The sequence below is a fragment of the Dipodomys ordii genome, unplaced genomic scaffold (genome assembly GCF_000151885.1).
Source record: "Dipodomys ordii isolate 6190 unplaced genomic scaffold, Dord_2.0 Scaffold9, whole genome shotgun sequence".
Taxonomy (NCBI): Eukaryota; Metazoa; Chordata; class Mammalia; order Rodentia; family Heteromyidae; genus Dipodomys; species Dipodomys ordii.
In genome coordinates, this window is record NW_012267225.1 from 19,394,690 (window position 1) to 19,411,721 (window position 17,032).

Genomic DNA, 17,032 nt, shown 5'->3' on the forward strand with positions numbered 1-17,032 from the left:
TTGCTTATTGTCTATTTCTTAGCTTTGTACCTGCTAAATAAATTAAAGCTATGCCTAAGTGTCCCTTACATCTGAGGCAAGGCTGGCATGAAAGATAAGGGTGGACAATCAGAAATTATCCAGGCAAAAAGAAAAACATTCTAAATCTAGATACTCCCTGTTTCCTACAATAAATCTATATTAGAAGTTATAAAACCTAAGTTTTATAACTTTTCTAGAAAAGCAAGGCTCTAACAACTGTTCTGAATTACAAACCTAAAGATGAGAAATACTCACGCATGTGGGCAGATGTATTTGATATGTGAACTTCTTATACCAGCAAAGGCTTCTGCCCATCCATGCCTGGTGGAAAATATTATTTGGAAGCACTATTATATCCGATACTGTTTAAAATGACAACAAATAACAGTAACAACAGTATTTAAAATTTGTGATGTTAGTTCTTTATACTATCTCAAAAGTGTGGACTATCAGTATTATTAAACAGTATCATGGACCTAGAAACAACCCAACAGATTTTGCAGACAGTCTCATGCTTCTGGACAGGATGTGTGTGCTTCTTCTTATTTTTCACTGTACTTCAGTTTTAAAAATATATTTGTGTATTTATATCCCTTTATAACTTTATAAACAAGTTATAATAGAGGCAAGACAGAGAAGATAATTCAAATTTTGTGTGAAAAAGGCCTCAAAAGAATAAATGAGTTTTATTCTATTTTTGCATTATTAAAAACTTGAATTAATATTCTTCCCTTGTGCATTTATGCAAAAATCTGCGTAGGCTCAAAATAAAACACAGGAAAACTGGAAAAAAATACTTGGGCAAGAAATAAAGTCCTTTGACATATTTTTGATATTATTTCTGACTTTTTTCCATGATTACCACTTGAGAAATATGATCAGAGATGTCAGTGACAGATCACCAGCCTAAATGCAAACAAAGCCCTGGGTTCATTTCTCCAGCTCCACTCAAAGAACAAAAAATGTGATGGAAATGGGACATTCTCTACAGTTTCCTGCTTGTTTACATTTTATATTACACTTGATTTTTTATGTTATTTCTAAAGGATAAAGTAGATGTAATTTAAGCCTTTTGTAAAATTATCTGGACATGAATGTTAAAAACTTCTGTTGGGGCTGGGAAGGTGGCTCAGTGGTAGAGTGCTTGCCTTGCATGCATGAGGCCCTGGGTTCAATTCCTCAGCACCACATAAGCAGAAAAAAAAAAAGCCAGAAGCGGCGTTGTGGCTCAAGTGGTAGAACACTTGCCTTGAGCTGAAGAGCTGAGGGACAGTGCCCAGACCCAGAGTTCAGACCCCACGACCGGACCCAAAAAAAAACCAAAAAACTTTTGTTAACTATTTTTCTACTTTAATCACTTTAAATCCATACAATCCCTAAAGTGTTAAAAATATATTTTAAAAAGAAAACATTTAAAACATCAAAGTATTAATAGTAACATAAAACCAACTATATGGGCTGGGAAAGTGGCTCAGTGGTAGAATGCTTGCCTTGCATACATGAAGCCCTGGGTTTGATTCCTCAGCACCACATAATCAGAAAAAGCTGGAAGTGGCACTGTGGCTCAAGTGGTAGAGCACTAGCCTTGAGCTGAAGAGCTGAGGGACAGCGCCCTGGCCCAGAGTTCAGGCCCCTCCGCCGGCAAAAACAAAAACAAACAACTATACCAACTATGAACTAGACTATTCTAGTAGCTCTGTGTTTGTGCATGTGTATATGTGTGAGTCTTATGTACATATGTGAGATACAGACCATATGTAATGTGCATTATACATATATATATATATATATATATATATATATATCTTTGTAACTCTTACATATTTTACTTTGAAAACTATAAAACATTATGGAAGAATTGAAAGCTTCATAAATAGAAGATGATTCGTGTTCACAGCCTAGATGACAACATTTGTAAGATAGCAGGACTCCCTTAATTGATCATCAGTGAACATAATCTTTATGAGAACCCAGGTGAGTGTGCAGAAACTCACAAAGTCCTGGGAATTCAAGACTCAGAATAACTAAAACAATCTTTCAAATAACAAAGTCGTAAGTAGTGAAAACAGGAAGCAATAGAGAGGTTTATTCTGAGCAAAACATAATACATACACATCTTAAATATCGTAATGAAATCCCTTGGTATAATGGAAAGACACTAGGGTACTAGAGGGAGAAGGGAGGGTTGACAGAAAGGGTGAATGAAGATGAATATGGTCAATGTATAAAAACAGAATATTAAATTGTTTTTAAAAAGAGAGTAGGATGAGCGAAAATGATAAGAGGTTAAGCAGGGTGTGTGTGAAAATGTTACAATGAAACCTCCCTTGTACAACTAATATGTGCTAAAACAAAAAAATTGTCAAATTTTTAAAGAACAAAGTTGGAAGACTAACATTTCCCAACTTTAACATTACTACAATATAAGAAAGATGACAGTAGTAGCCCAAGAAGTATTGATGTATATCAACTGAGAATCCATGTCAACTTAAAAATACCAGAACAAATCCATAGAGAAGGAACAGTCATTTCAACAAATGTAATGGACAGGTGAGCATGTACATATACAGAATGATACTTGATTGCTACTTCACACTGTATATAAAATTAACACAAAATAGGCCGAAGACTTAAATATAGTAAATGAAACTTTTACTACTAGAATAAAACATGCATACATCTTTTTGACCTTGTCATTGATTTTTGAGATACAATGGAACAACCAACAAAGAAAAACTACATAAACTGGAAATCATCAAAATTTAAAACTGCTGTGTTTCAAAGGACAATGAATAAAGTGAAAAGACAAGCAATTATAAGAAATATTTGCAAACCTAAGTCTAATAATTGTCTAATATCTATAATATATACAGAATAATATTACACACACACACACATAGACACACACACACAATCCCCTCCCCATTTACAAATGGGCAAAGCACCTGAAGATAATTCTTCAAAGAAGATAAGACAAATTGCCAAAAGCATAGGAAAAATACCTAACATTATATTAGTCATTAAAGAGATACAGTGAGGGCAGTGGAGCACCTCTGTATTCCTAGTCCTCAAGAGGTTAAGGTTGGAAGATCTCCAGTTTTAGGCTGGCCTGGTATAGACTTACAGTGAAACTCTGCCTCAAAAACAATACGAATTCTATTTTATACCAGGAAAGCTATAAAATTGTCTAAAAACAAACAAGAAAAACATAAAGAGGGCCAGGCATTAGTGGCTCATGCCTGTAATCATAGCTATCCAGAAGGCTGAGATCTGAGGATCTTGGTTTGAAGCCAATCTAGGCAGGAATCTGTGAGACTCTTATCTCCAATTAACCACTCAAAAGCTGAAAGTGGAATAGCCTTGAGCAGAAAAGCTCAAGGACCTCTCCCAGGCCCTGAATTCAAACCCCAGGATCAAGGGGAGCAGGGTGGGAAAAGGGAGGACTTAAAGAATTACAAGAGCCTGGTAAAGCTGTAGAGAAATCAGAACAAATATATATTTCTGGTGAAAATGGTCAGGCATTGTGGACAACAATTGGATAGTTTCTCAATAAAGTAAGTGAAATTACTAAAGGACCCCAAAACTTCAATTCTAGACAGATACCCAAGAAAACTGAAAACATACAGATAAAATGCACATAAATGCTCATAACAGTATTATTCAGAACCACTAAAAGATGAAAATACTGTCAAAGGTCCATCAGTGAACAGATGGATACATGGCTAATATACTCATGACAGGGTATCACTCCACTATAATAAACATTTTAAATTATGACATGCTGCCAAAGTGGATAAGTCTGAATACTTTTTTTTTACTCCATCTCAAAACAAACCACAAAACTGACTGCAAGATACATCATCATACCCACCATGATGGTTATAATAATAATAATAAGATAATAGTGTTAAAGAGGATGGAGAGAAACAGAACCCTTATACACTGCTGAAGAAATATAAATGGTGCAGCCACTTTTGAAAACCATCTGGCAAGTCATCCAAACATTAAACATGAAGTTACCATATGATCCAGTTCAACTCCTAGGTCTATCCAACAGTACTGGAAACATGATGCCCACCCCCAAAACACATAAGAGTAATGCTCTTAGCAGCATTATTCTTCTCCCAAGTGGAAATAATCCAAATGCCCACTAAATTTTGAGGGAGACAGAGCATACACAAAGATACCTACAACTGCAAGCAAAGGATGAACTAATAAACAAAATATGGCATATCTATACAATGGAGTATGATTAAACAATGAAAAAGAATAAAGTACTTATTTGTACTTGTTGATTTTTCCTAATTTAAGATATTGCATGCTAGTTATGTTCAGTGTCCTTGTGAATGAGGAACACAAACTGGAATTCTGCAAGGTGATAGATCATATTTGCAGGTTCATCTCAAATGTTGACATAATCATGTATGTGTGTTTGTGTGTGGGTGGAGAGAAGATAAAGAAGGGAAGAAAAATGAAAAATGAGATGGAGACAGAGCAGATACTTCCACCTGCATGCAATGGACTGAATGCACAATGGAACATATTCAGTAAAGAATTAATGACTTGGAAAGCTCTAGGTTAGTGCTGTGTCATTTTACTGTATACACATATGACAGCGTGTGGTGATGCAAGCCTTTGACCCCAGAACTAGGGAGATTGAAACAGATAGATTTCAAAAGCAAGCCTTGCTTAAAGTTACACAGAAAGGTACCCTCAAAAAAATATACAAAAAAAAAAATACGCACCCTAGCCGGGAGCTGGTGGCTCACTCCTGTAATCCTAGCTACTCAGGAGGCTGAGATTTGAGGATAGCAGTTCAAAGCCCATGAGACTGTTATCTCCAATTAACCACAAGAAAACTGGAAGTGGTGCTGTGCCTCAAGTGGTCCAGTGCTCGCCTTGATCTGAGGAGCGCAGAGACAGCGCCCAGGCCCAGAGTTCAAGCCCCACAACAGACAAAAACAACAACAACAAAAACAACACATACCTATTTTTAAAAACTTGGGTGGTTTTGAGTGGTGCAATGTGTGTAAAAAAATTATTTTCTAGCAGGTGTTCAAAACTATAGTTCTAGCTATTTAGGAGACCAGTTTGAGGCCAGCCTAAGCCAAAACATTTGTGCATGTACCTGTTATTCCAGCTAGGGGGGAAGAATAAAAGGGTGGATGCAGTGGTGCATGTACAACAGGGAAACACAAATAGGAGGACCTAGTCAAGGCTAGTCTGGGCATAAAGAGAAACAGGATCTAAAAAATAACCAATACAAAGAGGGCCGCTGAAGTGGCTCAAGTGATACAGCATCTGCCTAGCAAGTGCAAGGCCCTGAGTTCAAATACATGTGTGTGTGTTTCAAAGTATAAATCTTATAGAATAACGAGTAAAAGGAGTTGGATATGCCAACAATTTGTAATTCCATATACATGAAGGTCAAAACCAGACAAAATTTATCTGTAGTAGCAAAGAATAATGGTTCCTACTAGAGATGAGAGGATACTAGCTAAAAAGGGAATGATGGAACATTTGGGAGGCTTTATCTACATCTGGTTGATGATTACATGGGTGTATGCATGTAAAGATTTATCAGCTAGACAATTCAAGACTTGAATATTTGACTGTATTATACACCAACACAATTAAAAAAAAAAGCTTAAACAAAATCACAACCAAGTCAATCAGGATGCTAAGCTGAACCAATTTAAATTAAGAACTATATAACAGCTCCAGACCAGCTGATACATTCTCTTCTACCTGCCACATTCAATCACAAAGTGGTGAAGTCTTTGGCTAATGGTCACTGGAGTTGGCTAAGTAGTCTTTCTGGGCTCCCAGCTACTCATTGCTCATAGATTCTACTACTGGCATTAGGATAAGCAGTCTGAAAAGTTAAGCTGAGGGAAATAGATAGTTGTCATGAGATTAGTTTTAAAAGATTTGGAAATTCATTTTAAGCCAAGACCTCAGATACTGGGGGTTGGGATATGGCTTCAATAGTAGAATACTTGCCTAGTATGTGGGAGGCCCTGGATTCCTTCCCCAGCACCACAAAAACCATACAAAACCCCTCAGAGTCTACAGATAAAAATCATGTTCTTCCATCTGCTAAGAGAAATGTAAAGGTACTAACTGTATTAACTGACTCAAGTCAATTAATAGATCTATGCTAAACAACCCCTTTAATAAACCTTGCATTGCCTTTCATTTTACACTTAAATTTATTACTGCTTTTTATGTGACTGTGACCTATTATACAATGTAGTTATATTTTTGGCATTAATAATTAGCAAGTTTTCTAATATTTTCAATAAAATTAAGGACAATTTCACAGTATGAGTATAGTTAACATTGCAAGTAATATACTTACATTGTATATAATAAATAACATTATACAATATTCATAAATAGTTAACTTACTTCCACTCCCAAATAAAAATGGACCTATTTGTAACTCCCAGAAATGATCAAGCAGTCCAGTTATTCCTTGCTTCCAAGTACAAAGTCTAATAGGTATTAGAATCTGCTTTTGATGAAATTAGTCACTCTTTACCTGGGCCTGCAAATGTCCAAAGACTAAGAAACAGAATTACAACTGAGCTTCTCTACCATACCTTTTTATCTGCTTCCTTTGCTCTGAGCTACTGTCACTTCACTAAGGCCACTACTGGCCACTTCTAAAGGCGTGAACATGATTGATCTTGTGACAAGAGTTCAAACTACCACCAAAACCACATCTTTCTACTATGATCAGGCTCTCACCACCAATCCTGAGATGACCACCCAGATCATATCTTTTTTTTTATTTTTATTTATTTTTTATTGTGAAAATACTGTACAGAGGGTTTACAATTACATGGGCAAGATAATGAGTACATTTCTTATCAAGCATTGTAGCCTCCTCCTTTGTTTCCCAAGATCATATCTTTGACCACAGGACCACACTTGTAATTGGACTATCTAGAAAATGATGCATACTTCCGGCACCCTGCCCAATCTTCCTCTGTTTAAACTTAAATCTCATGTACCCTGGAAGATGCCCCTTCCCGAAAAGTGCCCATACTGCAAAATAAACCCTTTTTTTAGTTGGTCATGGGGCATTTAGGACCTGAATGCTGTTGGGATTTTTTTTGCTTAAGGCTAGTGCTATACCATTTTGAGCCACAGCTCCACTTCCAGTTTTCTGGTAGTTATTTGGAGATAAGAGTCTCATGGACATTCCTGTCTAGGCTGGGTTCAAACTGTAATCCTCAGATCTAGCCTCCTGAGTAGCTAGGATTACAGGCATGAACCACTAGCACTTAGCCAAAATAAACCTTTTTGTGCCCATCACCACAACTCTTGCTCTTATTTTGCATTTTGGAGCAAGTAACCAGACATAATGGGTAGAATCCCTGGAGTTAGGTCTTTAGCCTAGAACTCCTGTTACCAGATCTTTTCAACAATGTGATCTACAAAGCACTGCTGGGTATAGTGGCTCACATCTGTAATCCCAGAGCTCAGAAAGCTAAGGCAGGGAGATTATGAGTTCAAGGCCAAACAAAGTTATATACCTTATATACCTATTTGTTTTATATATATATATATATATATATATATATATATATATATATATACCTTATATACCTATTGGCAACACCTATTTGTTATTCCTATAAAAGATAACAATATAATCAATTATAAAAGGTCAATTCCCTGGCCACTACCAATGTTGATTTTATGTATGCCATTTTAGCTTCTATCCTCTTCAATTTCTAAGAGTATCATTAGTGTATTTTCCATTTCAGGATTTGTGCTAATGACCCCAGGGATAACTAAACAAGCCCTAAACATCATGGTATTATTTCAGCTAATTATAGCTTTGGGATTGCACAGCTACTTAAAAAAAAAAAAAAACAATTGTCCACCTATTTATTCGACTCTGAATGGAACGTGGTTTCAATTACATTCCTTAACATGGTTAGCTAGGTGGATGACAATCTTATTTCCTTCTGGCTAGGTGGATGACAATCTTATTTCCTTCTGTTTTACTATGTAAAACCATTTTATGTAGTTGAGAAGTAATGAGTTAAATCTATGATGACTATATGAAAAAGAACAAGATATATTTTAAATTTAATGTTAATTTCAGAAATGTTCTAGCTTTCTGCTAGCAAATCAGATAAGTCTCTCCTCAGATCTCAACCTCCTAAGTAGCTACAATTATACATATGAGCCACTCCCAGCAAAACTCAAAAACTCTTCCCTCTTTTCCAAAGGATTTTTAATATGTACAGAGATCCAAACTGATAAAGATGCATGTCTGTACATATGTGGATATATGCTTTGTTCTGTCCTCTGAAGGCTCAGAAGAAACAACTAAAATAAGCACCTACAACACCCAACTCTTTGGTTCCTATAGACCTGAAAGAACCAAGCCTGGTGGTGGTTTGGGGGGAAAGGACTGAGGAGGCTGAGTCCAGGACTAAAATCCTAGAAAATATTATTTCTTTTATTTTTGCCAATCCTGAGGCTTGAACTCAGGGCCTTGGCACTGTCTCTGAGCTCCTTTTGCTCAAGGCTAGCACTCTACCACTTGAGCCACAGCACCACTTCCAGCTTTTTCTGTTTATGTGGCACTGAGAAATTGAACCCAGGGCTTCATGCATGCTAGGCAAGAGAGCTGAAGAGCTGAGGGACAGTGCCCAGGCCCAGAGTTCAGGCCCCACGACTAACAACAACAAAAAGAATAAAATTTTTTAAATTTTTTTCATTTAAAAAATTTTTTATTATCTTTAACTATTTGTACTTAAAGATAATGCACTCATTACCTTGCTCGTGTAACTTTAACCCCTCTGTACAAAGAAGTTCCCATTCTACAAAACAGTATATGAGTACAAAGTGTTTGATAACATTGTCACTCATTGCTCCTAACCCACCCCTTCTCTCACTTTTTTTTGAGATTATGTGATTACATAAGTTTCACATATTTCACAGTATTGTGGAACAGTAATACTTAGAGTCACAAACACATTTTAACCTTCACAAGGCAAATTGTCATTATCATGGTCTACAATGTTTGTGAATTCTATGAGCTTTGACAATAATTTCTTCCACGTTTTTTCTGTTTATGCCAGTATTGGGTCTTGAACTGAGGACCTCAAGCTCTGGTTCAGCTTTTTTGTTCATGGTTGATGTTCAACTACTTGAGCCATACCCCTAGACCAGCTTTTGCTGGTTAATTGTAGATAGGAGTCTCTTGGACTTTTCTACCCTGGCTGGCTTCAAATTGTGATCTCAACCTCCTGAATAGCTAGGATTATAGGTGTGAGCCAGTACTTACACCTGGCTCAAAGGTCATAATTTCATCTTTCTACATTTAAATATGGTAAGATATTGGGCAACTATCACAACCATTAGTGTATGCTAATGGTAAGATACTGGGCAACTATCACAACCATTAGTGTATGCTAAATCCATGGGTGAAAATATGATGAGAAAATAATTATCTTCATTAATATCAAGGTATCTTCCTACAAATTATTTGTAAACACCTATTAATAAAGTATATCTCTGTGATGTTTGTGATGGCAATTCTAGAGACAATTACATCCAGAGGGCTCTGACATAATGAATGGATTAATCACATTATGGAGTCATACTACAGAGGTGTTACTACAAGCGGTAAAAGGTAGGAGGTAGGACCTTCTTAGAGAAAGTAGGTCACCAGGGGTGCATTCTTAAGGAGCAGATCCTTCTCCAGTCCCTTTCTAGATTCCCATTCTCTGCTTCCTATCTACCAAAAAGTGAAGATCAGCCTCCTACCACCATAGTGTTCTATCCAAACACATGAGGAAAGGCAACCATGGACTGACCATGAGTTCAAATAAATCTTCCCTCCTTTACCTTGTTCTCTCAGATAATTCAGTCACAGTTACAATAATACAACTATCTTAACCAAAAAAGAAAATATGTAAAGTGACCTATAATGGAACAAAAATCAGCTGGAAGCCAATGGCTCACGCCTGTAATGCTAGCTACTCAAGAGGCTAAAATCTGAGGATCGAGGTTCAAAGCCAGTCCAGGCAGGTAAGGCCATGAAACTCTTATCTCCGATAAACCACCAGAAAAAACAGTCTGTGGCTCAAATGGTAGGGTGCTAGCCTTGAGTTGAAGAGCTGAGGGACAGTGCTCAGGCCCAGAATTCAAGCCCCATGACCAACAACAACAAAAAAATATCAAACACCACACTCTGCATGATATGATACACTGAGGTAAGCATAACAATATTCATGTGTTGTTCCTACTAGAAAGGGATAAATCACAAGATAAAACCCAAACTAAGGGCCATTCTATAAGTGACTACCTTGTATTCTTGAAAAAACCTCCGCTGTTATGAAAAACAACTTCCAAAGTGAAGGAGAATAAGAAAATATGATAACTGAATGTAACACCTGATGACAGATTAGATTCAGGGCAGATAAAGAACATTATAAACTGGGTGGCTTATAATGGCTCATTCCTGTAATCCTAGCTACTCAGTAGGCTGAGATCTAAGGATCCCGTTCAAAGCCAGCTCGGGCAGGAAAAGTCTGTGAGACTGATCTCCAATAAACCACTCAGAAAACCAAAAGTGGCACTGTGGCTCAAGTGGTAGAGAGCTAGTTTGAGCTGAAGAGCTGAGGGATAACACCAAGGCCCAGAGTTAAAGCCCCAAGAAAAAAAGGGGAGGGGAGGAGTGTAGTTGTAAAGGTGGGAGGGAAGGGATGGTAGGGGAAAAACAAAGGAGGAGGCAATAATGCTTGATAAGAAATGTACTCATTACCTTGCTCATGTAACTGTAACCCCTCTGTACAGTATTTTCACAATAAAAAATGTATTAGAAAAAAGAACACTATAGTCATATAAAAAATGTGAGGGGGGCTAGGAAGGTGGCTCAGTGGTAGAGCGCTTGCCTTGCATGCCTGAGGCCCTGGGTTCGATTCCTCAGCACCAAATAAGCAAAAAGAAAAAAGCCAGAAGTGGCGCTGTGGCTTAAGTGGTAGAGCGCTAGCCTTGGGCTGAAGAGCTGAGGGACAGCGCCCAGGCCCAGAGTTCAAGACCCACGACCGGACCCAAAAAAAAAAATGTGAATACAAACAAAACCACACTAAAGCTATCAGCATGACTATAAGATATGAAACCAACCCAGATGCCCCTCAGTAGATGAATGGATCAAGAAAATGTGGTATATATATATATATATATATATATATATATATACACACACACAATGGAATTCTATGCCTCCATCAGAAAGAATGACATTGCCCCATTTGTTAGGAAATGGAAAGACTTGGAAAAAATTATATTACGTGAAATAAGCCAGGCCCAAAGAAACATAGGTTCCATGGTTTCCCTTATTTGCAATAACTAGTATGTGTCTGAGTCAAGCAGAAAAGGTCAGATAAGTTGATGTAAGGGAAATGAACCCTAAGATATGTATTCAAGTGTCTTTTTTCTTTCATGCGATTGTTTCTAACACATTTATAAGATTATTTCTTTGTTGCTTTGTATGTCCATCCCCCACAGTATAACCCCTGCTTTCACTGTATTTGATGTCAGTATAATTTGTGGAGGGAAAGGGAAAAAAACAAATCATTGAAATAGGGATACAGGTGGACCCATTGCAACAATGAGATGTACAAGTTATGTCGAAAACAAACTTTACAACTTTGGTGGTGGGGGGGAGGACTGAGTGGGGGGTGGGGGGAGGATGGGAAGGGGAAACAAAGGAGGAGGCTACAATGCTTGATAAGAAATGTACTCATTATCTTGCCTGTGTAATTGTAAACCCTCTGTACAGTATTTTCACCAAAAAAAAAAATGTGAATAGAAGTGGTGATTATGCAGGAGTATCTGTCCTTATATGTAAAAATATACACTTCAGTAACAAGGAGTAATGAGGCAGTGTGTCTGCAACTTATTTATAAATAGTCCAAAATGTTACTCTGAAAAACGTACATGGAGCTATAAATGCTATTTCTGTAACTTTCATATAAATTTGAAGTTGTTTTTAAAAGTAAATGAAATTAAAACATAACAGTACTGGAATATAATCCTCTAAATCTGAATCTGTACAAAATACTGAGCAAACAACTAGTTTGTCTATCAAATAAAAGACATCATAGCAAATAGTGATTCAATCAATAATCATTAAGAGTTGCTTAAAATACTGGATGCAAGTCTGATGAAGAACAATTTATGTAATCTCAAAGTATCTCCCCACAACTTGCTCTATTACAAAGGAAAAATAACTGCAATAGAAAACCCTGATACTACCTTAATCAAGCAACCCAAGTTAACACCAGTAATAAAAAAATGACATCATTCATCTCTTGATATGACACAATTAATAGGACCCCGCATTTATATAACATTCATACCAAACATGTATAAATTCATCTAGCATGAGTCAATATCAAATAAACTTAAAGACAAGGATGTTCTCTGAAAAAAAATGCCAGTGTCATGAACAACATTTCTGCCTGGGAAATTCAGCCACATGAAAAGACATTAAAAAGATGTGACAACTAAATTCAATGTGTGATGGGGAATTGAATCCCAAGAGGTAATGGGATGGCTAGAAAGGATAGTACTAACACACAAGCAAAGTTTGCATATGCAGTGTATAATATTAAATGTTCTGAGTTTGAAAACTGTAGTTATATAAAAGACTGTGCTTATATAATCATAAAGCATTCAATTTATATATAACTTACATGAGTTACATAGCATACAGGAAATACATACTAAAGTGTTCTGAAAGTAAGCAATCCCATATGCAACTTACCCTCAAAGGGTACTGCAAACATAGATTATATTCAGTAAATACAGAGATTAGTAAATCTAGGTAAAGGATACTAAGAAATCTATTTTTTTGCAGCTCATCTATGAATCTGTAAATATTTCAAAACAAAACTTTCTTAAATGCTAAATGTAAAATAAATAGGCTATCTTTGGGCTCTGGGATTTCAAGTCACTTGCTTTATAAGCATGATTGCATTTTGAAATGTTTTACAATTATTTTCCAAAACACAAGAAAAGGTATTTTTATTTTAGAAGAAAAACTGATCTCATACACTATACCCTAAAATGTATTTCCTCAAATATTAACTTCACAGTTTATTATAAATTATCCTTTGATCACATGTGCTTCTAAAACTTTTTTTTTGAGGGCGTCACTAGGGAGAGGATTAAACCCAAGGCCATGTTAAACTGTCACTTGTTAAAATGGTTTGTTGAGTTTTATCATGTATTCATGGAACCAATCTAGAATAAGCTTTTCTACAGTGATACCCCACACAGTGTGTTCACAACCAGAGATTAAAGTTTACACTTTAGTCATGGGCTGGGAAGGTGGCTCAGTAGTAAGAGTGCTTGAGTAGCATGCATGAGGCCCGGTTCGATTCCTCAACACCAATAAGCAGAAAAGGCTGGAAGTGGTGCTGTGGCTCTAGTAGTAGAGCTTTAGCCTTGAGCTGAAGAGCTGAGGGACAGCGCCCAGGCTCAGAATTTAGGCCACACGACTGACCAAAAAAAAAAAAAAAGTCATGATCTTGATTGTCCTCACAATTACACTCTTAACTTCAAGACTGCAGAATCTAGCTACATGGAGTCCACAGAGAATCTGACTACACTGAAGCTTTTTTTATTTGAACTGGTCCTTCAGGCCTAGAAGCTCTCTTACTGGGTAAGTTATAAGGTAAGCAAGCATCTCCCTGGCTTGCAGAACTAAGAAGGGTTTGGCAATAAAGCAGAGGTTCTGCTATTTAAGTGGCTCCTTTTTGTAAAATAAACCTGTCCTTTTCATCAGATAAACTGACAAAGTCCAAAAATGTTTCTCTGAAACTCCATACTAGTCTTACTATGGCATAAAATATGAAAAATCAATCTTCAGAACTGATCTATGCCAGAAGCTGGTTGTTCATACCTAATTCTATCTACTCATGAGGCTGTAATCTGAGTTCATCCATCCAGGACAAAAATCTACAAAACTCTATCTCTAAAATAACCAGCAAAAAGCTGGACTCAAGTGGCACGGCTCAACGGGCACAATGCCAATGAAGCAATCAAGTTGAGCAAATCTGAGGCCCTGCCTCCAAACCTCAGCCCTAAGTTGAAACCACCATTCTAGGAAAAACAAAAATAGATCTACCCCATCTAGCCTGTGTGAAGAGCCGTAACACTTAATCTCATCTGATCTCCAAAGCTAAGAAGGTGAAGCCTGAGGTTAGTAGCTGGAAAGGGCAACTAATCTAGCTGCATGTCTCATTCATTCATACATACATACATACACCCATTCTTTCATTCTGAGATTTTGCAATGTTGCCCGAGCTGATTCTAGGTTCAAGTGACCCTCCTTCCTGCACCACCCTGTCCCCATTGGATGCCTCATTTGAAATAATCTTCAATAAAGTTTTCCCTGCTTTATTAAAATTTATCTTCTGTGTTTCTTCCAACTGCTATTTTTAAGGACATTCGAAACTTAGGTAAGTTTCAAACATAATCACGAATTTAAATACAAAGTAAAAGCCTCTCAATATGAAAAATCTTGAGTAAAAAATAAATCACAAGCCAGGTACCAGTGGCTCATGCCTATAATCCTAGCTACTCAGGAAGCTGAGATCTGAATATTGTAATTCAAAGCCAGCTGAGGCAAAAAAGTCCCCATAAGATTTTTTTTAACCAGTCCTGGGATTTGAACTCAGGGCCTGGGCACTGTTCCTGAGCTTCTTTTGCTCAAGGCTAGCACTTGAGCCATAACACCACTTCTGGCTTTTTCTGTTTATGTGGTACTGAGGGCTTCACGCATGCTAGGCAGGCAGTCTACCACTAAGCCACATACCCAGCCCCCCCCCCATAAGACTCTTATCTCCAATTACCCACTCAAAGACCAGAAGTGGAGCAGTGGCTCAAAGTGGCAGAGTGCTAGCCTTGAGCAAAAGAGCCCAGGGACGTTGCCCAGGCCTTGACTTCATGCTCCATAACTGAAAGAATAATAAAATAAATCACAATCCAAAGTCAGTACACAAAATTTGTTTGATAAGGGGTTGGGGTGGTAGATCCATGGTAAAAAGTTTGTCCAGAACACATAGATTCTGAGTTTCATTCTCAGCACTCAAAAGTAAAATAAAATGCTTGATGAGCCTCTGCCTCTGACTTTCAGCTTATCTTCTCTGTTCATGTATCACCTAATCCAAAACTCTGCATGTCTTAAATTGCTACCATTTCTCTTAAGCAATCAACTAATATCCAGTGTCACTAGACCACGTGGTTCACACCTGTAATCCTAGCTACTCAGGAGGCTGAGATCTGAGGATTAAGGTTGGAAGCTAGCACCAGCAGGAAAGTCCATGAGACTTTTTTGTCTACAATAAAGAAAAAGCTGGAAGTGTCACAATGGCTCAAGTGGTAGAGTGCTAGCCTTGAGCAAGAAGGAACCCAAAGGACAGCATTCAGACAGGGAGGGGGGGGAGCGAAGGGGGGCAGAGAGAGAGAGTAAGGGAGTAAGGGGGGAGGGGTGAGAGAGATCAACTAGTCCTTCTCCAACTGCTCTGAAATTCTAACTCCCCTGGAAAGCTGTACTGCATACCCTCTACAAAAATTCCACTCTTCTCTGGTATCCAATACCCCCAAGTAATCAAGGAGTAGATTACAATTTTAAAATGTTCCAGAAAGAGAAATTGAAAAATTATAAATTCAAGATAGGGGAATAAATTCTGGGAGTTTCTCAAGCAGAAAAGATTGTTATCTTAACACCGAAAGAAATACCATTAGCAATCTTTGTTTATGCATTTTCAGCATTCTTAAACATAAACCTTTGACCAGTAAGCAAAGTTACATGACTCTATTTCATGAGTTATTAATAATGGCACCTACCCAGTGTCTCCCAGTCCATGAAGGAAAATAACCTAAAAGAGAAGGGAGAAAAAAAATTTTTAATCCTCCCCCAAAAAATCCACACTAAACAGTTACTTGCTGTAGCTCTGGGTATGGTGAAGGTAGAATGAAAAGTCTTTACCTACAACAGAATTGTTGACAGGCAAACTGATCTTACTTTAAAAGGGCAAAATTACGAATCAGCCTTTGGAGTTTGTTTTTTCCTTTTCTTTAAGAAAATGTCTTGCTAGGTAGCCCAGCTGGCCTGGAATTGGCAGCCCACTAGCTTCAACCTCCCTAGTACTAGGATCCCAAGCAGGAGCTACCCCACCCGGCTACTTCTCCCTTTAATCCTTGAAGATAATTAATTAGCGTGGGATTTTAACACTTAAGAGGTCCCGCGAAGACATCCTCAAATGCAAATGGTCATGCTCTAAGAAAACTAGTTTGTCTCTGTCAAGTCACCAAAGTTTCACACATATATACACTTTCTTTCCCCATCCCAATAAAAGGGTTTTCGGGAGCAAAAGTTTGAGATTCTCATAGCCAAGTTTCCTAGCCACGGCCAGCATCTTTCCGGTTTTTAAGGACACTAAATCCTAAACTTTCACTGAGGACAAGAGTGCAAAGCAGAGCACTGGGGCACACCTCCCCGCAATCCGCGCACAAGCCGCGGCACGGGTCCCTCTGTCCAGCCGCGTCCCCCGAGGGGTCCGCAGCCCGGTATCCCGGCCGGTCGGTGACCGCAATGCAGAGGCCCCGGGGCAGGGCGCGTCCCCAGGCCGGGCCTCCGCACCGAGGCCCGCCTGCCGACCAACCCGCACGTACCCACCCGGGCAGGCAGGGGCGGGCGCTCCCGCCCTCCGGCCGCCCCCATCCCGGGCCTAGGACCGCGCCGGGCCCACTGGGCCCCTCCGAGCTCCAGTGGCCGCCACTCACCGCGGCGGTGGCCTTGCGGGCGGCGGGCACAACGGCGGGCAGCGGGGCGGACATGTTATTGCCGCACATCCACCGGCTCAGCAGACAGCGCGTCGGAAGCGGAAGGGAGAAGCGGGCGCCGGCCGCGGCCCAAGGGCGTGCGAGCGGCGGAGTCCCGGCCCCCGAGTCCCGGCCCGCCCCG

The 17,032-nt window shown here is 38.7% G+C and overlaps 1 protein-coding gene across 1 annotated transcript in view; it reads right to left on the minus strand.

Annotated features, from left to right (window-relative positions):
- Lypla1 (lysophospholipase I) overlaps nt 1-17,016 on the minus strand; it is a 32,576-nt gene extending 15,560 nt beyond the window's left edge. Inside the window, exons 1-3 of the mRNA XM_013009378.1 lie at nt 16,852-17,016; nt 15,913-15,944; nt 277-342 (exon numbers count right to left, since the gene is read on the minus strand). Coding sequence (XP_012864832.1) covers nt 277-342; nt 15,913-15,944; nt 16,852-16,920 — 167 coding nt within the window. The 5' untranslated portion in view covers nt 16,921-17,016. The remainder of the gene's footprint in view (nt 1-276; nt 343-15,912; nt 15,945-16,851) is intronic.
- Between the last annotated feature and the right edge of the window lie 16 nt (nt 17,017-17,032).